At 37.4% G+C, this 23111-nt stretch overlaps 1 protein-coding gene across 2 annotated transcripts in view; it reads left to right on the top strand.

The window, feature by feature from the left end:
* The first annotated feature begins 1816 nt into the window (after positions 1 to 1816).
* Positions 1817 to 23111, top strand: part of APBA2 (amyloid beta precursor protein binding family A member 2) — a 43566-nt gene continuing 22271 nt past the window's right edge. Inside the window, exons 1-6 of one of the 2 annotated variants that reach the window (XM_009492153.2) lie at positions 1817 to 2811; positions 12988 to 13068; positions 14432 to 14468; positions 19567 to 19712; positions 21055 to 21090; positions 22753 to 22839. In XM_009492153.2, the coding sequence (XP_009490428.1) occupies positions 1843 to 2811; positions 12988 to 13068; positions 14432 to 14468; positions 19567 to 19712; positions 21055 to 21090; positions 22753 to 22839 (1356 nt within the window). In that variant the 5' untranslated portion in view covers positions 1817 to 1842. The remainder of the gene's footprint in view (positions 2812 to 12987; positions 13069 to 14431; positions 14469 to 19566; positions 19713 to 21054; positions 21091 to 22752; positions 22840 to 23111) is intronic. The other variant, XM_009492154.2, reaches the window with a different exon arrangement.

Below are 23111 nucleotides of genomic sequence, written 5' to 3'. Positions count from 1 at the left end.
ACACAGTTGTGTGGTGCATTTCAGAAGCCTATGTCTGAGCTCAGTTCACCCCAATTAAGTAACCACAGGTCAAGCTTATCATAAGCATACAACAATGAAATACACAAAGAAACATATACCAAAAGCACATTGTTTCCCCCATCCAAATCACACACAGCAGATCACAGTTGTCAAGCCTGTCTAGAATTAGCTGGTTTCTTTATTTTGACTAGTTTTGATGCAGTTCGTATAATCTCTGCTTATTTATTTAGAATCTGGTGTTTAGATAAAATGTGTAATTTAAAGTCGCACAAGTACTTAGTGGGAAGAACTAATGAGCTTTTATTGTAAATGTGTCTTTCCTGGCATATAGATTAGATTGTTTGAAAAACAGTCTTGCAGAGGGATCTAGATAGGTTGGAGCATTGGGCTATGATTAATGGGATGAAATTTAGCAAGTTGAAATGTAAGATTCTGCACCTGGTATGGAGCAATGCCAGGCACAAGTATAAATTGGGAGAGGAGTGACTGGAGAGCACCCCTGCAGAAAGGGGTCTGGGGGTGCTGCTTGACAGCAGGCTCAATGAGTCAGAGTGCCCTGGCAGCCAACAGGGCAAACTGCATCCTGGGGTGCATCAAACAGAGCATAACCAGCCAGTCAAAAGAGGTGATTATCCTGCTGTATTCAGCATTGGTGCAGCCTCACCTGGAATACTGTGTGCAGCTCTGGGCCCCACAATTTAAGAGGGATGTGAAGGTCCTTGTATGTGTCCAGAGGAGGGCAACAAAGCTGGTGAAAGGGCTGGAAGGAATGTCCTATGAGGAACAGCTAAGGATATTGGGCCTGTCTAGTTTGGAAAAAAGGAGGCTGATGGGCAACCTCATGGCTTTCTAGAGCTTCCTGAGGAGGGGGAATGGAGAAAGAGGTGCTGATCTCTTCTCACTGGTATCCAGTGATAGGATGTGTGGGAATGGTTCAAAGCTGCACCAGGAGAGATTTAGACTGGACATTAGGAAGCATTTTTTTACTGAAAGGGTGGTCAAACACTGGAACAGGCTTCCTAGAGAGGTGGTCAATGCCCCAAGCCTGTCAGCATTTGAGGCATTTGGAGAATGCCCTTAATAACAAGCTTTAACTTGGTCGGCTCTGAATTGGTCAGGCAGTTGGACTAGTTGATCATTGTAGGTCCCTTCCAACTGAAATGTTCTATTCTAAAAAACAAGATTTGGTTTAACAATGGGAGATACTTAATGGCATCCAGCTAGTAAAAGCTAATAAACCAGCAAGTGATGGGTTTTTTTAATAATGTTTTTAACAGCAGTGCGTTATCCTTTAGTGCCCTATGTAACTGCTGAGTTAATAGAATTATTTTCCTTTAGTTTTGGTACGAGCAGGTCAGATTCTAAACGTATGCTTTCAGTACACATTAAAGAAGTGCCTAAGCTGAAAATTGAAAAGCGTTCCTGTTTACTGCATAGTGATCAAAGCATGATCCCTTACTGGCAAGAAAAAGAAATTGAAAACTAATTTCAAGGTTCCGGATTAATTCTCTGTCAAATTGACAGAAGAGATCCTACACTAGAATACATTTAGCATAAATGTAGAACCTTCTCTTTATCTGTTCCTTTCAGTGTGCAAGTTATTACTTTGATTTCATGGTTCCATAACATGAGTATTTTAAAAGTTAGCTGTCTGTGAATCTGGTTTAATATCTACAAACGCATCCTTTTTACTAAATAAATCTACCGGTTTGTTTCCTATTAACATCACTGATCTCCACTGATTACCTTTTCCTGAATGTGTGTTTTTCCATCTTCCCTACAGTAATTGCTTAGAAATGATTGTCATATAAGGAGTTGGCTATGGCAAACAGGAAACGTCAAAGCACTACAGCCAGCATGCTGGATCACAGAGTGAGAACTTGCCCTACTTCATCTCACAACAGGGAGCCTGGAAATGAAGAAAGTGACCTTCCTATTGAAGATTATGCAGCAAAGGAGGCAGAACTAGCAACTGTCAGACAAGGCAGTCCTACACCTGTGGAACATGAGTGCAACGATCATAGTGGAGATGGTGACTCCAGCTCTGACTATGTGAATAACACCTCTGAGGAGGAGGACTACGATGAAGGCTTGCCAGAAGAAGAGGAGGGGATCACATACTACATTAGATACTGTCCAGAGGATGACAGTTACCTGGAAGGAATGGACTGCAATGGGGAGGAGTATGCTCCCCATGAGGAACACCGTGTTGAAACAGATGAATGTCAGGAAGCTGTAGAAGAATGGGCTGAAGGTAAAATTCAGCACCAAGATGAAAATGAGGTGACGGACAGGCAAGAGTGGCAGGAAGGTCAAGATAATGGTGTTCAGATTTTGGAGGATGAAGTATCATCTTTGGAGATTCAAGACCAAGAAGAAAACATACAGTATTGTCAAAGTGAAGGTGGCTATCCAGGCTATTACCCAGCAGAGGCTAATGGAAACTCACAGGGAATGTCAACATACCATTCTAGAAAAGAGGATGCAGAGCTGGAAGAGCAGGAAGAGGACATTGACCAGATTGTAGCAGAAATCAAAATGAGTATGAGCATGAGCAGTATTAATAGTACAACAGAACTGAGTCCAGAGCACACTGGGACTGAAAACATGGTACAGGACTATAAAGAGACTTGTTCAAAGGGAGAAGCTGTTCACAGTGCTAACAGGCATGAGGGGAGGCCAAAGTCACTGAATATCCCATCTGCCTCTAAGCACAGTGGAGATGTGCCTAGAGGTTTTAAAGCAAAGTCAAGAACCCCAGAGGACAGACAGAAGTGGCCACAAGAGCAGGTATGAGGTTCTGTTTAACCAGACTGTCAGAGGTGTTATGCAGATGTTATGTTAGTTAGTTATTCCAAACAGAATTAGAGAGCAATATTTTTACTTTTTTACTCTGTATTGCATTCACAGCTACATAATTACATTGTACATTTAGAAAAAGGTGCTGAATGTAGTCAATTTAGGTAGAGAACTAGGAAAGAGGTTTTGCAGGGAACAGGCAATTCTAAGTAAAACAAGGTATCCCAGATGCATGGGGCAAAACTATTTTATTTACACTATATGTATTCTGCAGTGACTCACTAGATAACTTAAAACTGGGGTCAGCATTGAAATAGTTGAAGGGTTTTTTCTATTAAGGGCTCCTGTTCCATTGCCTTAGTGGGTGGTTACTTTGAATTTCTTTTGTTTTCAACAGAACATATGCCAAGGCTAGATACTGCATATGTCAAAAACAACTGCAAGGTGTGCCTGCATATTGCTGTGTTTTTGTACTAGCTGGGCATATCTTGACCTTGGCAAGAAGGAAGAAATAGGAGTTTCACTTGTACCAAAAATCCTGTTAAGCAGTTTTATCACAAGAACGGTGTAGATGTTAATTTAAATCATGCATGATCTTTTCTTGTTCTGTTGTTGAGTGCCAGAAGACAGACTCTGGGAATGAAGCTCAAGCTTTTCTAGAGGAACAGAGGTGTGGGGTTTTCTTTTTTTAAAGTTTCAAATTGCATGTGCTTACTTCCTTAGAGAGATTTACCTAATTCCCTTTGCTCTAAGGTTAGTTTAAAGCTTTGACTTTGCATCTCTGAAGTTATATGCAGCTGAATATTAGTTATCTTCTGCAACGAAGACAGATCTACCTAAAAGAGGTAAAACATAATATGTATTTAGATGACAGACTAGTAAGGATAAGTGAATTATTTTGCCTTATCTTTAATTAAAATGTTTTGTTAAGCTTCAGAGGTCTAAGTTTCCTGTTTCAGCTTTATCAAATCTATATATGTTATGATTTTCTATAGTTAAGTGCCTCACAGTTAAACTGTTTAACCTAGATGATTCCATTAAAAACAGACATCAAAATATGTTAATTCCTCTGAAAAAGAGTAAAAGGAAATCAAATGTTTAAGTATATGCCAATGAAACAGGTAGACCTTTATTATAATTGTGAACAAAAAAAAATCTTAGGGGGTATTTTCAGATTACCCATATCTACAGTGAGTTTTTAATATTCGTTTCTACATTCTATTTGCAGAAGTATAATTAGAACCATATTGTGTAACTTACTGTATTCAGTGCCTTACTGTCAGCACAAAAGTTCTAGCTTGTGTGAATAAGCTTGATGATCTTGAATAGTTTGAATAACTACTAGGTTTTGGCTAGGAGCAGAGAAGTCTAGTTAGTATGTTTTAGACCAATAATGAACTAGGTCGTTCTCTCACAGTACACCAGTAGGTGCTACTGGGAGTGTTACTGCTTGTAAGTTTTGAAAGTATGTGCAGAACAAAAGAAAAAAGGAATTCTTGAATAAGAAAGTTTGTGAATTCTTCTATATACTTAATAAGAAACTGTTGGGTCTTTTTCCCCTGAATGATTGCTAATTCAAAACAGAATTCAAAATAGACTTTCATTTCAGCATCTTTCTGTACTCTTTCAAAGTTTATTTAGCAGAGGTTGAGCTGAATTGCATTGTATCTTTATTATGCTTGCCAGACTGCTAACAACTGGGGTTTCCATAACACCAGGATATTGATATAACTGCCACTGGTGTGAAAATAAGCAAAGGGACCTACATATTTCTGAGTTGCCGGTCTGAACTTTAATTGTTACTTCCAGTCAGTCTTGGGCCAATGCCTTAATCTCTTTTAATAACGGAAGAAGTGCTGCTGTGCTGGGTAGCCCCTGGCTGGCATGTAGCCATTGAGTTTCTACAATCACTCTTCATAAACCCCACAAACTATTGTCTAATGGATAGAGCATTAACCAATACACAATATTTCATTCCTTCGAATATGAAGAGAGAAAGGAAAGTAGTTTCTCAGCCAGAGATATTCAGTTCAGCAGGAAGGGATAAACAAACTGGGTGAGAAGACATGCATTTTATTTGTAAGAAAGGAGACAGGACAAAGCTGCTGTGGGAATCTTCACTCAAGAGAAGAGCACATAGACATCCAAGGCATAAGCATGTGAAGCAGCATTTCTTCTGGAAATACAGAGGCTCACAAATGGAGACACGAGGAGATTCTCCCCTCCCCCACCCCAAGCCTCCAGGGATATCAAAGAAAGATTGAAAAGCAAGTTTAATAATCTTTGACAAGCATTACTTGAATATGTTTATCATAACATGACTGATCTTATCTTGCTGTGTTCTGTTCACCTACTGCAGGTTGCTTGTCATCCTCAGCTTTGTCTAAAAATCAGGCTCATTGTGAGGGCATTAGAATAAGAGTACAATATCCATTTCTGCCAAAGAGAGTTTTATTCTTAATAGGTCCTTAAACATCCTTAACATGAGGTGTGGCTGGACCTTTAACAGATATTGGACCTCAGAGAATTTATATAAAGCACAGAGGATTTTCTGGTTTTCTCCTGGGGCATTCAATTCTTTTAATATTTACTATAAAATGTCTAAGGGATGGATGCAATTAGTGTATTGTCTAAATGAACCTGTGTCTCATTTGTGAAACTGAGGTAGCCATTATTTTAATTAGAATAATTAAAGTTCTTACATAGTGAAAGCAGAAAAACCCAAGGCCATTGTCACTAGATTTGCATGCTAAACTTATTGTTTGCAGATAATTTGCTTGGAAGATCCTTGGTTTTGTCATCTTGCTAAAAGATTTCAGTTACTGTAAGTGTGCATCACACAGTACAAAATATCATGGTGAGGGATGACACAGAAGCATACAAACTGCATATGGAACACTTTTCCCCCCCAATTCTTTAAGTATATGTAGACTTGAATGCTTTTAAGTTAAAGCAAGACACTATGTGAATGTAAGTTTTTATAAACAAAAAGCAAACGGGAATGTGCATTTTGCGGCTTTATGCACATACTGTGCTGTCCTTAGCTTTTTTTCACGTTTCTGCTCCTCTCCTCCTTTCCTGCCTCCCCTAGGTGGTAATACTGCTGCATAAAATTTAAGGTAACTGATACACAATACATTTTTACATACCTTTAAAAATATGTAGTTATTAATTCGTAGCCCATGATAAATGCTAGCAATTGTCTTGCATACAAAATGTTAAATAACCAGTAGACAAAAGTGATTTTTAAAGGTTCCTGCTGCTCAGTTTGCTTTCAGCAATTAATCACCAGAGAACAGTAGTCACTTCTAAGAAAGACCCAACAATCTACAGAGAATGGAAAACAGAGTAAGCATCTCATTTTACTTTCAGTGTGGGTAAGTCTCAAGTCTTAAATATACATGGTCACCCTTGAAAACTTTGGGGATATATGAGCTTGCTTGTATGAGCCTTTATTTGTAAGTACCTCTAGGAAAGCGCAGAAGAGGATTTGCACTAGACAAGCCTGAGGGAAACCTAGAATACATTTAGGCTGTACATTTGCTCTAACTCACTGCTTAGCACAACTTTTATTTCTTGCAGGTTTTCCATGCTTACATTATTTAAAAGGCATTACATCTATGAAGTTGAAACTGAATATTTTGGGCATTTTATGACAACTCAAATTTAACAGCTTCCTCAAGCTAGAAGTTTCCCCCACTGCCATTTGACATCTTAGTCATCTCAGACTGGGCCAATTGTTAATGTATCTGACACATGAAGAAATTCTCTTTTTTGCTTATAATTTCATTTTATGTGTTTCAGCTTCATGCAGAGAAGTCAAATATGGTCAGACACCCTATTGGTGTACATCTGAATTATCAGGTTTTATTGTAAAATAATCATGAATTAACTGACTTAGGTTTGGGTAGAGTAAGGAGGAAGAGGAACTGAATGGCTCATTCAGCTGATACCAGGATACAGTATGACCAGAAATATTAAATTGATGTGGTGTTCCCATGCAAAAATAGTTGCTGTTGACTTGAAGGTGGGTTTGGTTTTTTTTTTTTTGAATGCTATTAACATTTGCATAGCTTCAAGTTTGCTAGAATATTGTTGGTTTGGCACACTAATAATCAACCTAGGAACAGGTTTACTGGGTGGGAAATGAGTAGTCTCCTGTTGCAGATGAGTGCTTGTACTGCACAAAACATGAACAAGGGCCTGGTCTAAACCAAAGCTTGGAACCACAAAAAGCCTGTCTCCAGATCAGTTCACTGCAATGTATCCTGTCCTGCTTCCCTCCCACAAAGCAGTATGGTATGGGGCAGTCCCAGGCCCATCCTGCAGCTCCCTGACAGCATTTGGAACTTTAGTTTCTACTATTGCACCCATAAGACATCTGCAGAGAATGATGGCATTGCCCGTTATTTTACTAGTACTAAGTTAATGCTAACTCTGTGCAGTCAGATAACATAATTAAAGAATGGTAGAAGCAGTTAAGAAGAGCTAGCAAAACATTGGACAGCAGCTGAAATAATACTGATGGAAGATGTCTTTTGCACTAATGGGACTCATAATTAAATAATTGCTCCTCTCTGGAACCGGATATGTGGTAGAGTTTACTCTTTTCATCCCAACTAGAGTCATGCTTTCATGAAATACTGGCATTGGTATGGTTTGAGAGCTACTTCTGATGAGTCAGGACTGAAGATGACTATGGGACTCAACACTTGAGCATTGACAGTCTAGTCAGCCCTTTGTTCTTCAGGTCTCATCTACTTAGATTTCAGACTGCAGACTCCTGGGTGTGCTTATTCTCTCCTACCCTATTCAAACAGATCTATTTACCAACAATAAAAGATAAAGGTTTTAACAGCACCAACACCCTACCTTCACCTACATCCTTTTGAAGAAGCAGGGATTTGCCTTTACCACCATTAAGAAGGAGGACCTTAGAGGGAAGTCTACTTTTTAATAATGAATGCACCATTCATCAGAGCTATTTCTCTGAAACTCTTATCATGGCTGGTTCTCAATTTTAAATATGCAAGGACAAAAAAACTCTTAGGTCTTTAAGATGATAAAAATCAGTTGGTGATTGTTTTAATGTTTACTGAAATTACATAGAGTATTGAAATTCTTTTGTGGAATGCTTAGGTCTCCAAACTTACTTTGACTCCTCTTTTTATAATGTCAGTTCTATACTCTAATTTGACTTGCTTACTTAGAACTACTCCTTTCTACAAGTATTTTCCTCCTCACTTCTGACATGTGCTAGCACCACCTCTAAATTAGCACATAAGTAATGGAGTCTTTGTGAGAGAACAGAGTGTGAAGTCTGGCTTTTTTTTTCTGTGATCAAAATCAGAAATCCTTCAGCTAGTCAAGAACTGCCTCATTCAGATTCTGTCTTTGTAAGTGTATCTTGCTGGGTAAAATTGGTCCTACTGACAATAGCATGTTACTGATGTTACAATAACTAATGCAGCAGCTCAGAAAGTGTACATTAAGCCATTCCCACTACACATCACCAGCATCTATGAGAGAAGTTATTTCAGTTATGTAGTTTAATAGGAATAGTGCTACCATAATAGACTTGTTACTAGGTTACCATCTGTTGATTCAAAAAGATGTTTTAGATGTGTTTAAATATCAGAACACATGGCCCAACGATAAACTGTCTTCAGAATCCAACAGAAGATCACAGAAGTTGAAACTAGAAACTGAAATTTTGTCCTTAAGTGACAAACATAACAATACCCATCTGCTTTACCTTTGTTCTAGAGAGAAACAACAAACCTGGATGAAAAGTCAGTTAGAACTGTTGGTTTACTTGTGCAGCAGGTAACTTAATAATCTAGTGAACCTACTAGAAAACATATCTTTTAAAAGAAGTTTGTTTTATTTTTTTCTTCTTGGAGCCTACCACAAGGAATCTTTTTCAACTGGAACCTACCACAAAACATCTCTTTTTCAAGAAGCTTAGTGGTCTTCAGGATGAGTTTCAAAATACATAAGCCAGTACCTTGGTTTCTGAATGTATTATTTAGTGATATTTGAACAGTATTGCTAGTAAAGAGATTGGCGGGTACAGATCATAAGCCTCATTATTCAAATATTTAAACATAGTAATAAAGCCTTAACATGCCTTTGAGCTGCACTCAGTGCTTGCTTACTAACTCTTTACAAAGAGGGTTTAACAGTTCTGAAAAAAATAATCTTTCATTCCTCTCTCAGCCAAATTATTCCTCTGAATAAATGAAGAAAGAGACTAACCTGCTGGTTTCCAGCAGAATGTTCTCCAGCAGGAGAGTGCTTCATCAGCACTAAGCACCACAGCAGCATTCAGGATCACAAGTGGCAACTTTGAAGAGGTCCATATTGCTGAGATGAGCTTTTGGCTAAAAAGCTAAATTGGAGTAAACAACCAGTAGTGTTAAGAAACAGCAGAACTCAATCATTACCAGCCCTCACCTCCAGCTAAGAGGGCAACTTCAGGAAGGGGTGGCTATAAAGGGGGCCTGGTTGGCTGAGAGGGGGCCTGGTTGGCTGAGATGGGCCCTGCAAGATTGGTGGGAGGAGGGAGGCCCAGGTGGCCCCAGGCCTGGCAATTAGCCATCACGACAGGGCTAGACAGGGCATGCATAGAGCTGCAGGCTTATTTCTGAAAGATGCACATAGATGCTTCAGTGACCTCAAATAAGTAGAGTCTGGTTTTCCTCAGCCTAAAGATGGCATTTTCTGCTACCTCACGTTCCTTCACATGATGCTGGACACTGCCTCAGTACTTGCTCAGAGGCAAAAGTATTAATAACACTACACCTTTACTATTTTAATATTTTTATATCTTTCCTTTGCAGAATCTGTTCTTTTATCACAATCTTATCCTGGGATAAGAAACTTTTAACATAGCTATACCTCTGTGTTAGTGTGCAGTCAATTCCAGATTTCTGGTTTAGCTTTAAGTCCTATTCTAAACTGCAGGTCACAGTTTAAATTATTTATAATACCTTATAAGTGTTTCCCTCATGATTTTTCTAGCTATTGTAACACTTAAAACAACAATATAAATTGGAAACTCCATGAGAAACATGACGAAAGCACGTATCGAGTATGATAATTTATTTGACATTGGTCAGATCACCTGGGAGCATGAACCAACTTCCAGCCCACACTCAGTAACAGAATTTATGTTTTCTAAAAATGATTCCATAAAGAAGCTCCAAAACAGTCCCTTCATCCTTGATCTAGAAGCATCTCCTTCCATACGTAAGAGACTACATGGTTTGTAACTGTGTATGGGAGATACAGCCATGCCTAGTCTGCATAGTTCTCTCCTTTGACACTGTAAGTCTTCTGGAAAGGGAAGCCCTTTGCCTTGTACTTCTTTCTGCCCTTTCCTTCTGGGATACCATGTTAGCAAATATTTCTTTAGCATGAAGCATCTCAACCCTTATTTTGTAAAGGATCATTGTAACAGCTCACACATTTGCAGGCAAATGTTGGGCACAGAAAGTCTCAGACAGGCACAGCTCCCCTTACTGACTGCTTGATATTTCTTGCTGCTGATGAAGGGACATAGGGTGTGCTACACTCCAAAGCTGAGAAAATCTCAAGAATGTGATATTACAGTCAGCTTTGTTTGGAGGAAGTGCTCACAGTGACACCCTCCCCTCCCCATCACAGCACTTTTAAAGAACAAAGTGTTAATAGATCAGCCAGAGGTGGAACATACTGTGTGCACAGATGTGCGTAAAAGAAATGGAAGAATTCTTTGTACCTGAGATTCTGTCTAATTAGACTGGGGCTCCTAAACACATAGGTGAAACACTGGGAAAAAAAAACTGCCCTCATGTACAGACACCAAATAGTAAGTAAAAAGCATTTGTTACATTCCTTGTAGAGGTGATGTGATTGATCCCAACTTGTCATGTATTCTGCACAGACTTCTCTTTGGAACCTAGCCAATACACAATAATAACATATATATTACATATGTGACACATATATACTACATATGTGACTAGGAAACACTAAAGAAGCAAGGCTTGTTTATATTCCTAAAATCCTGAAAACAGGAACTCCAGTAAATTACAGCTATGTATAAATGAAAAATGAAATGTAATCCAAGTGTTTAGTCATATTTTATATTAAGACTATATGGAATTATATATGCAACTATTACCAAAGAGCATGATTAGTATTATGATCCCCAAGGCTGCGTTAAGTCCATCAACATGTAAGATTTGTGACAGAGACCTGTTTCATTAATGTTTACAGCACCCAGGGTATGCTTACTAAACCAGTCAAGCAATTATTCCTTTATATGCAGGTGCATTTTCGGTTCAGTCAAGTGTGTGGTAATCAGAACTAACAAAGCTTTAAAAGTATTAACATTCTGCTATACATATTGGAGTTAATTATTTGCTGTCACTGTTTACAGTTTAATGTATCTGCATTGGCCATGTCATTTTCCCTGCTTAAAACATACTTGATCTAATCTTACTATTTTAGGGAGTAATGTATGATTATTATGCTTGTTTTATTAAAGCCCTCTAGATATTTGTTTACCTTGTTAATATATTTCACTGCACGTCAACACATATAGCTCCATATTAGCTTAGCCATGCAATATAATTAGATTTGTCTTGTCTCAAACGGAATAGCATTTATAAGCAGAAATACAGTAAGCTGCTTAGCTACTGCAGCCATGTGGACAGGGCACTCACTAGTCAGTGGGTCCCCAAGTCTTGGTGGTCTGTGTGTATTGTGTCAGATAGTCTTTTGTTTCCTAAAATCCTGCTTACTACTTGGGTGAATTTTTGCTTTGTATGCGTTGTCTTACCTGAGAATTAGCATTACTGAGCTAATAGCTCTAATGTGCCTGCTTCATTAGCACATTTCACTCAGCTGACTAAATATTATTCATAGGGAATAATTTATCTGGAGATGAACATGCAGACTCATACAGCTACATATTGCATTTGAAAATCAGGAGACAAGGAGTTATGTTCACATGTAACATTCCAGCTGACCCTTTGAAATAATACTGGCTCAGTGTTTTCCATTTGCACAATTGTTGACACAAGTTATTATTTGTGAAGCCTTACAATGACAGTGGCATTTATACACTGTGTTTTATACGTAATGGGGAAACTGAGAAAAAAGGAAACTGAAATATCCTAAACTATAAAAATTTGTTTCAGAAATCACCTTGGTTTTGCAGATTTCTAACACTGAAACTCTGAGTCGTGAAAACTTCACTTTCTTGGTATGCATGGGACATGGGTGCTCCCTGTGCCAGGTGCTGGTGTTCTGTGGCTTGTGTCAGGTCTGGAGACGAAAGTCTGCCCCTGAGAATATTGGAACTTAGAAGAAAAAGAGTGTTCTGTGGTTTAAAAGACTTAGTGTTTTCCTTGTGTAAGGTTTTTTATTTTCCTTTTTACATTTCTTCAGAAGCCTGAAGCTGTCCTGCCAGCATCCTGTAGATTTGCGTGGCCCAAAAGGAGGGAGATGCCATGAGGTATCTCCCATGAACAGACAATCCTATATTCACTACTAGGATTTTGTTTTTCAGGTCAGAGGTGGCTGTTACAACTATTTTGATTTTGTCCAGTCCTGAGCATAAACACATTTAAAAATTCTGACTGTGGTTTCTGAACAATCTGAACATGTCAGCATTTGGCTTAATTTCATGTGAAAAATTTACATTGAAATAAAACAATTTAGTTTAAATTTAAATCAGTAGTGTAACTTAATGATAATTGAAATGTCTTATTATTTACATCAAAGTAGATATTTTATTATAATTAAACAGCTCAACATTTTTATATGAATCTCATATTTCCTAAATTACAATAGGAAATTCTAACTATTATATCATGACATTTCAGTATCAGTAATGAATATTGATTGCACAAAAGTAACTACATATAACTACACATAAATAAATACACAGAGCAGCTTCATGACCAATGACTGTCATAAAATAATGGAGAACATGCTAAATACAGTTTCATATATGAATGTTTTATGAATTTGTATTAAAAATTTCTGAATGTAATTTAATCTGGTGAAAATTTTCTGACTATCTTTGCACCAAGGACTTCCACTGAAATGTCTACTTTGTTTTGAAGCTTTTCAGAAGACAAAAGGATTTGAAATCCTTTCTCTTTTTTCTTACAGACATGTAATGGTTTAGAGCAGCCAAGGAAGCAACAGCGTTCAGACCTCAATGGACCAGTTGACAATAATAATACACCCGAGGTAGGTACCTTGGGCCGTTAGGCCATTCTGCTGCCTATCTTCCTCCGGTCAGGCTTCCATGAGGGAAAGCAGGCACTGAATTGTCAGCTTCTCACTCTCACACTCACATACTTAGGCTCTGTTTCTTTTCCTGAACTGACAATAAATACCACATCTGCATATTCCAAAAAGTCTTTGAACTATACGCGTGAATCTGTTGCTGCCACATTCATTTTATGTAACTGTCCACAGCATGTACTCAAGCCTAACATTTTCTGATGACATGCAGAAAAGGGAAAACACTTCAGAAATCCTCTTTTTGGATTATTGGAGAGCAAAAGTAGCATGAAAAAGAAATTGGCTTTGCTTTTTTTCTTTAGTCATAACCCCCCCCCCGCCCCCCAAGTCAGTCTTTGAAACCAAAGGACTGCTTAATTCCCACAGGAATAATTCTCTTTTAAAAAATCCCTAATATCAAGCACATCATTCAGTGCTGAGGGCTCAAATGATTCATATCTTTTTGAGTGGCCTCTGTGGTAAGATGTGTCCTGGCTCAGCTGTGAAAAAGATGCAGTGATAGGCGGACCTGCTCTGGTCACTGAAGACTGGAGCAAAGACGACATCTAAGAATGCAGAATGAGGTATGCTTGAGGCTAGACACAATGAAATGAAATTCAGACTTAAAAGCAGAAGTCTGTTATCTCAAAAACATATATTTAGCCTGTAGCCTGTTACATTAATGAAGAGGCACATTTCTAAAGCCTCTTCTCATAATGGAGAAATCAGACTCTTTCCTGGAAACAGGAATGCCTGAGGAGGCTGGCAAAAGACAAACAAATGGAAGGACTGTATCTGTTTATTGAGAACAGAGACAGTAGCGTAAAAACAGCACTGTTGTGGCCCCTGCTGAGATTAAGTGTAATGCTACATACTGTGCAATCAGGGACAGTTCTTTTTATTCACTGACCCAGAATCTTACTTCGTAAAATATTGTTAAGTGTTCTTAATTGGAAATTTGGGATACCATTAATAGGCAGTGTCATCTAGTGGACAAACTACTGGACTGGGAATTGCTGCTTTGTATTGCTCATTTGACAGCTGACTTCCTAGGTCATTTTCATGTCCTTTCCCCCTACACCCCCTTATTTTTTTGTGTGGTGGGATCTGCTTAAAGTGCTTTGAGAAACAGCACTATATAACAGTTAGGTTGGGTTAATTACTATGATGTAATGTGTTTCACTGTGCTAAATAGTGGCTATGCAGAAGTTATACAGAGAAATTTGATTCTTCAAAAACAATGGTCAGCTGTTTAAATATAATATGAATTCACTTCGGTTTGTGAAAATGATTTTCTTACAGCTGTACCATTTTTGTTTCTCAACAGACAAAGAAAGTGTCTTCATTTCCCAGTTTTGTTGATGGTAAGTTTTACATCATCCATAGTTAAGTAGGACAAAATGGAAGCACATGCTTTAACATATTTTAAAAATCACAGTTCTAAAAACCAGTCAAACCCAAGAGAATACAGCTGAAAAGTTTAAGTATTGAAGTATTTAACATTTTCATCCCACCCTGTGGCAATCGGAGCCTGGTGGTGATAAAAAGGAGGAACAGACAGAGGTCTCAGAAGGATTAAGGTGGAGACAGCTACAAATCTGGAAGGGGGTAAAAAAAGCGGTAACAGTGGGCCCCAGCAGGGTGGAAATTTGTGAAGGTATAAGAGCACCCTGTTCTTCATGGTCTTATGCAGAAGAAGGAATCATTTAACTGTTCAGAGCAGCCCCTGTACCACTTTGACATGATGCCTGTTACTGCACTCTGGGAATCTCAGTTGTCAGCACAAATGGAAGGTTCTCGTGATCTGACAAAAAATTGGTAATCCAATTCTCTGTTTAGAAGAACCATGCTTTCATGTCTTTCTTCAATCTCCTTTGCACTGCTATTATGTATTTTCTGTTTAGAGAAAAATAAGTCAGTTTATTAACACAAGAAGGTGGACAGAGATAAAATGGGATTATACTGAAGAACATTATTCTCTGATTCACAGACAGCTGAAGAACTTTGTATGGGGAAAATGCATACAGCTTTTCCTGCAAAGGAAATGTCTAAACTGTAAAATGAGAAAAGACAGTAGGAAACTTCTAAGGATCTCACTCCTTAGATCTGCCATGAACACACTTTTCCCCACAATGGAAACCATAAATGAGTGTTAAAATCTTGATTTGTAATGCCATTCTCAACTCAGGGAAAACTTACTGTGATTTAGAATAGTATTAGAATGTTCAACACATTTTTCTTCTATTCACTGATCTCATCAGCTTGACTAGCAGCTTCTGGTTTTAGTCATTTCCTTGAAGAGCTAGAGCAAATGGGAAGTTCAAAGATTGCCCCTTTTTCACAGATTGACATCTGAAGGAAATTATACATAACACTTGGCATGTACTGGCTAACAGGCCCTAAATAGAGGTAAATTAAATGCATTCCCCAAAGGTGGCTGAGACAAGAAGGCAAGCTGATAATTTGTAATAGGCATGTATTGATTGTATAGTGGACAACTATAAAGGGAGGCCAGCATGAGTAGAACTTTAAAACAGACTAGAAAATTCACCCCTCTGTTTCTAACAGATTATTAAATTCAGTTATACTGAATTATTGAATGAGTATTCTTTTTCTTATTTTATGAATACAAAAGATAAGTTAATTTAAAAATGTTTAGACCTAGCCTACTTAGTCTAGAAATATGTTTATACTTGTTGCATTAATAGATCAACAGAAAACCAAGTAATCTATATTGCATTGATAAGATTTAAATTTACAGTTAGATTTCTCAGAAACAGTTACCTAATGTTTAAGCACCAATACTCAAAATAAAATTCCAATCTTTCTTCACACTGAGCTAATGTTCAAGTTTCAGATCTATGTCTTTCTTCTTCCCTTCCTCATCAGTAAGCCTTACACATGCTTACAGTCAAGGGCATGCTTAAATGTTCTGATGAGCTGGGACCTCAGCCAAGTCTGCATTTTTATATTATTTAAAGCAGTCAGAGAGAAGGGAAGAAAACACTCAGGTAGCCCAATATGACCCTGGCAATTTTCAATACCATTTTATCCTTCCAACAGATGTCTTATTTTACCTGACACTTGCTTACATTGCCTTCATGATGGGAAATGTATGTTGGAAATGTTTCTGCCCAATATACCTTTTTTGGGGGGGGGGGATGAGGGGTGTCTGTATTAGCTATTGGTATAAGCATTTTCTACATGCTGTTGTTTTATACATGATGTTGCAGAATTTGTTGCTAATATAATGATTCTGAAAAAAAATCACTTTCTAATGCTATGAAGACATGATGAAACCATATCCAACCAAAAAACACCCATTCTTTAAAGAAGCCAAATAAATAAAATTAGGATAATCAAATTGCTTAAAACTCTAGGTTATTTCCATGTTCAAGAAGTTTTTCAGACAAATTAGTTAAAAACACCATTGCTGTCAGCAAACAGCCAAGACATGAGAAGAATTTGTTGTTTCCTTTTTAACACTCCTTAATCTCACAGACCCCTAAGATATGGTGGAGATTACTATTTCATGCTTGGAGATGCTAGCACTGTATATGTAAAAATAGATCTCTAAACATGTCTTTGAAAGGAAAGTGCCTTTGATGTAGCCTATGAATGACTTCAAAATCAAGACAAAAATGTCTTGCTCAAAGATGTACAAAGCACCAATATAACCACAAGTGGGCCAAATTCTACATTCTTGAAACTAATTGAAGAGACAAGAAGCTTTCCTGAGTTCAGCCAGAGCTTTTGGGATGGAAAGGAAGTAGATTAAGGGACTGATATGTTATAAATAATCAGCATAACTCTTTTTGTTGACAAATCCCGCAGAGTCTTAGAATTTTGATCTTTGCTTGATGTAGTAATGAATTTGTACCAAGAATTGCAATTTTATTTGTCTTCAGACACACAAAATACTTCAAGAAAATTAATCTAAATTAACTAGTAAATTAGGTTAGATAAACTGATTTAAACATTATGTGGGTAAGCGTATTTCAGAGTTAAAGCAACCTAGATTCAATTTAGCCTGATTTACTTAGCCTGAAGTGAATGAAGGAAAACAAAATTAGAGCCACTTTAGTTTTGAATGAGCGTGTTGATGCAGGTATCTAATGAGGTTTTGCTAACTTAACATTAAATTCACGTCTTTAATTAATTTCCCTCTTTGCTACCCTTGAAACAAGATGTCAGTATGATGCAACATTAATATTTTGTTGCATGCTGAAAGAAGTACAGATGTATGAGACTAAGTTTTAGACCTGAAAAGACGTATGAATAACATTATCGGAAGAGGTACCATATTAAATAGATCATCCATGTGCTGAAAAATTTAATGGTGTAAGCAAAGAGGAACAGCGATACAGTAAATGGAGTTCTTGGGGAATTTTCATTTTCTTTGATTGCATTCAGTGAATTAGTGCTGCAGAAACAGCAGCAATTGAGGTATTGAAAGACTTGGCCTTCCTGAAGAGTTTCAGTGACTTTTAAAATTGGTAGTTTCCCAAGGACTGCATTGAGGGTTTTCACACTTTCAGTGGAGATTGTCATGATTTTTTTTATTCTTTTCCAATACTTTGAGCATTTTAAATTCCACAAAATTCTATCCTGAGTTATAATGAAGATCCAAACCATTACTGGATTTGTATGTGTATTTGTGTTTGGATGTGATCTGAAGCAAAATGTGTCCTCCTAAGGTATATAATTATCCTTTAGAAGCTTGAAACTATGGTGTTTGCTAGCAAAGCAAATAGCTCCATTTTGTGTGAGCATTGTTAGTTAATAGCAGGTCTCTGAAGAGTGCAGGACTGGTACAAATATATGTATGTTTATATACTTTGATTACTGAATTAACAAAGAATGGGGTTTTTTTGCTGGGGGTTGACATTTCAAGCGGGTGAATGTGAGGTCTGCACAGAAGTATAGGTGTCAGCAGCATTGCTTGAAGAAGAAAGTCACTTCTTTTAATCAAGTTTATTTTCTGTTGGAACACTTTTTCTAAATTAGAACAGGAAAACAAGGGATAGGAAAGCTCACTAAAAATATATGTGCAAACCACTATTTCAGTAAATTTCATCAGCATAGCATGCCATATATTTTTCCTTCTCCACATACTAATCTTCCACATTCAATTGATTATAAACAAATTGACCTAATCCACTGTACAAGAAAGCTTTTTTTTAAATTAGCATCTCCCTTCAGTGTCATTTTTCTCCTCACACATGAACTTCCAAAAAATGTGTTAGCAGCTTGGCAAGTTGATACAGCTCAAAGCAAATTTCTTTTATAAAACTGTTGAGGAACAGAATATATTCACTGTCAAGAGATTTCAGCCAAACTCTGGAATGACTGTTTTTTACTGTTGATCTAATCAAGCTAGATGTAAAGCTTAACAGCTGAATAAAGAGGATGAGCATAGTCCCAGGATGATATAAATACTGTCCTTTATTCTCCTTCCCCCTTCTTCTTCATCCTTGGAAAGAAACAACTTGCAAAATACAAGTTAATGTTAGAATCTCCCCGAAGTCACTATGTAGTTAATACTACATGTATGCGAAGGCATTTTGTTGAATGAAGGCTAAAATTTAAAAAATATCAAGATGTTTTTAAGTTCCACTATTTTCCTCTCTTTTTGAACGTGAAATTTTTCATACTCTTTCCATGTGCTCCTTTTCCGTAACTGGCTTCTGTGAATTCCCTGCTTTCAGAGGAAAAGGCTGTATGACATGTTGTGCAGATGCCATTGATTAGACCGTGAAGGTTTTATTGAACTCCTGTAGTGAAGCATGTTTCTCCAGCTCTCAGTTTATACAACCTGTAGCAGCCTGGGAACTCTATTTTCTATCATCAGCCTTGGAATTCAGGCCTTACACATGACTAAACAGCATCAAGATGCCTACTCTTCTCGTTTCCTAAACTTTCTTAACTGTTAAGTTTTATGGTGGACTTTTGCTGAAGCAAAGAACACCTTTGTGCCCATTGTTCATCAGTGGTTTTGCCAGAGAGAGTGTTTGGGGACTGTGTACTTCTACAAACATCTCAAAAAAATGTGGAAACACAAATCTGTGTTCAAGCAGAAGTTTAGCTCATTCACCATAACAGTCATACATATAAACAGTAAAGAAGTTATGAAAAAGGAACCTATCAGCATTGCTGAAACCTACAAATAATTCCAATGTGTTTATCAGTGCAGCACAGCAAAAATTTTCCAATTATTTTCCTCTAGAATTCCGCAGTCAGACCATTATGCAATGTTTTAAATACTGTATGTTTGGTTAATATTTTTTGGGGGGAAATAATTATAGGGAAAACCATCGTTTATTTTGCACTGGATTTCTTCACCTGTTTCATATTAGGTATTAAAGGTATTAAAAAGGTTGTTCAAGCCTCAATATCCTTTATTCAATTTCTCATCTCTCTACCCTCTTTTGAAAGGCAGTAACTGTAAATGTCTCATGTCAGTTCCAGGACCTTGTGAACCTGAAGACCTCATTGATGGAATCATCTTTGCAGCAAATTACCTGGGCTCTACACAGCTGCTCTCTGAGCGTAACCCTTCCAAAAACATAAGAATGATGCAGGCCCAAGAGGCAGTGAGCCGTGTTAAGGTAGGGGATTCTTATTGTTTGTGGAATACTCTCTCATCCTTTGACAGTTGATCTCTATAAACAGTACAGGATTTGCAGCTTCAAACCTATTCTGAAGTGCACTTATGTGAGTATAGATCTAGTACTGTGAATACCATTAGTTTCCAGTGCTTATTATGAAAATACATACAGCATCTCTGAGGAACAAAATATGAATTATTCCTGAGTCTATTCAAAATTGCTTGGAAGCTGTATGAAGAATTCAAGTATTAAAGACCAATTGCAGATTGCAATTAGGAAATATTCCAATGGCAAAGCACAGGATATTTGTTTGACTGTGGTTTTCCTCTTATGTCATTAATTCTTTTAACTTACTACAGATTGTGAAGATTACTCTCAATATATTGCATTATTACTTTTTTCGGACAAGATTCATTACTATTGTATTTGGATTTGGTGTTATTTATAGTGAACAATTTCTGTGTAAATAACATAGCATAGACTGCTTCATACAGCTGTGTAAAAAAATTACTTTTTTGGTTATTAATCAAAGTAGGAGATTTTTCTTTTACAATTTTTTGTGGATCTGCTATAAATACCCAATCTAAATAAACACATGATTAGAAAGAGGTAGATTTAAATGCTAATAGAAAAATTGTGTGGTTAGTCAATAAAATATTTAATTGGTAAAAATTGCATGTTTTTGAAGGAAACCAGTTTGGGAAAATAATTTATTTAGTAAGAGACTGTCATGAGTGATGATTGATTTGGCATTTAGAAACAAACAGAAGGCAAGAAAGGTCCAGTTATTTAAACTTTCCAAACCTTTGAATTTCTATTTTTGTTATTGTGATGTCTCAAGCAGTAAGTAATTGTTACTGCAATTAACTCCCTAAAAACTGTTTCATGTATTAATAACGATCCTAATCTGTCAGGGATACTTAACTACTTTAGATAGTCATAGAAGAGAGCTTGCGTTACGTTTTGTTCAGCAATTACTTGTAGATTTATATGGATAGAAAACCTTGAGTTTAAAATAGTGCATGTACTGTCATTTTAGACTGCTGTATATTTAGCAGGAAAAATATTATGAGCAGCTGTTAACAGGCAACACTCCTTGGTACCAATATTTTTGTAATCAATCAAAAACATGCATAATGCCATTAAATCCAGTTATGCTTGAGAACTGCATAAGATATAAACAAGTCTTTCTCTCTTGCACATCCTTCTCCCACTGCCCCCAAATTTTTAATTTTTAACAGTCTGGATTCATAGTCAAAAGGTTTCCCTGACTTCCCACACTGTCTTTTCTCTTTCTTTGTGTGTACATCTGTCTGCATTCTTTTTTTATGCTACTCCTCAGAGGATGCAAAAGGCGGCTAAAATCAAGAAAAAAGCGGTGTGTAAACTGTTTTTCTTGAATGCTAATGTTTGCTTACATTTTTGTTGTTCTCCATGGAGTGTTGTGTCTTCCATTATGTGTCCTCATAAAGTTGTCATTTTGGTTTCTTCTTTGTTAAGTAGTAGAACACTGGATGGAATAAAATGAACTCATTTTCTTCATTGTTCATTTGCTGGAGTGCCTGTCTGCTGCTCTTCTTCTGTTGAATACCTGTGATTTGTTTAGTCCAGATGTACAGCCAGTGTTATCCCAGAGATTTTTTTCTTTAATGTAATGGTTATTTTTATTTTACTAACCAAAGCAGTAAGATGTTTTTCCTGTGCCTGTGACTTACTGTATATTTATTAAATTATTGTCAATATTTAAAACCAAATAAAATAAATTTACCAGGTAGTAGCTGGAACAATTCATACAGGAGACATTTCACTCAGTTAAAAACTACACTTCACTTCACTAATTACAGCTGACAAAAATGACACTAAAATTAGTCTTGCTATTTTTGATGGTCTTGGATGAAAGCAATGCAAGTAATCTCTGCCAAAGTATGTGCTTGCTTTGTATTTTGCTGGATGAGACTTAATTAAAATAAAATTAATCTGAATGAATTATAAGCCTAGCTAAGCCTTTATAACTACAGAAAAGAGCAGCAAATACATCAGTCTTCCTTGCACTGTTTCATCAAAGAACCAGTCTCTCACCTGGAGACTGATGCCTGCTTTTAGCACAGGGTGCTACAGTGTGTGGCCATTTTATTCTCAGGCTGCTAACATGGGGGGAGGGGGGCTGCTAAATACCAGTTGCAGTAGTGCACTGTGGACAAGGATCCTGGAGGAAAAAGTAGGTTCCTGCTGGAATTCAGAGTATTAGGTAAGCTCTTGGATGATGCTTCAGTGAGAGGTAGCAGCTGCTTTGCCGCTTTCTCTCCTGTTTTCTCACGTGGGCAGAGCCAGGACTCATGCTTAGGCAGCCATGTGGCATTACACTGTAATCCCACTTGCTCTGTGGGGAGATGGGGAGATAGAAAACATATCCATGTTTTCTAATGGGATATGGAACTGGTTTCCTAGTGAGCAGTGCTCAGGAGTTGAGGTCTAAAAGTCAGCTGATGGCTTTCTGTGATATGAAAGAAATAGTAGTTCAGTGCTCAGTTCTTTATTTTCTAGAGAAAACGAAACTAAAAATCTAAAAAAATCTCTAAAACCCACCACAGTACTGTGCACCAGCTTGCGCTTTTTTTTGGTGCGCTCACTGAAGATGGCAAGGGCTAAGCAGCTGATGGGGAGTAAGTCACTTTCTCAGTTCTCCTGCTTTCTCAATTCTGGTGCCTCAAGTACTGAACTGCATCAATGAGACAGTGGGGAAGAAACAGCCCTACTCTTTCTCCTGTTCTGGCTATAAATAGAGAATTTTAGTACTTGAGCTGTCAGTCCCATGGGCTCCGAAAATTCACTCTTACCCACAAAATCAGAGTATGCCTCACTCTTTCTATGCAATAAAAGCATTCTTTGCACATATTTAGAAACACCTTTGAATAGCTGTCTTTGTAGTCGTTTAACAGTGTCATTGCCTCACATCACATTATGCTTTAAGTGATCAGTGAATTCATCATTCTGAAGAGGAAATTAAAATTCCCCTTGTAACAAAGCATCTGTCTTTTAGACTTCAGAGGGAGATTCACAGGCCTTGACTGAAGTGGATTTGTTCATCTCCACACAGAGAATCAAAGTTTTAAACGCAGACACACAGGTAAGTTATCATTAAAACTCTTCAAGAATAATGTTGAGTTAGACTGCATTCTTATACTATTAGCGGGAAACTACTGAATTTGGATAAATTCACTATTATGAGAATACTGGAAGAGCAGTGTTCAATCTGCTATTGTTGTAACACTTGCCATTTGCCAATATAGTAATACCGACACCAGTTTTGCTTATTTGGTGTATTGGAAAATGTCTGCATGTTACTGAGATCTATAATTTGATTTGGGAAAAGATTCAAAAGTCTTTCAGACTGCATGT

Source organism: Pelecanus crispus, chromosome 7 (assembly GCF_030463565.1).
Source record: "Pelecanus crispus isolate bPelCri1 chromosome 7, bPelCri1.pri, whole genome shotgun sequence".
NCBI classification, from domain to species: Eukaryota; Metazoa; Chordata; class Aves; order Pelecaniformes; family Pelecanidae; genus Pelecanus; species Pelecanus crispus.
The sequence above is the reverse complement of the archived record's forward strand: the minus strand, read 5'-3'. Positions and strand labels throughout refer to the sequence as shown.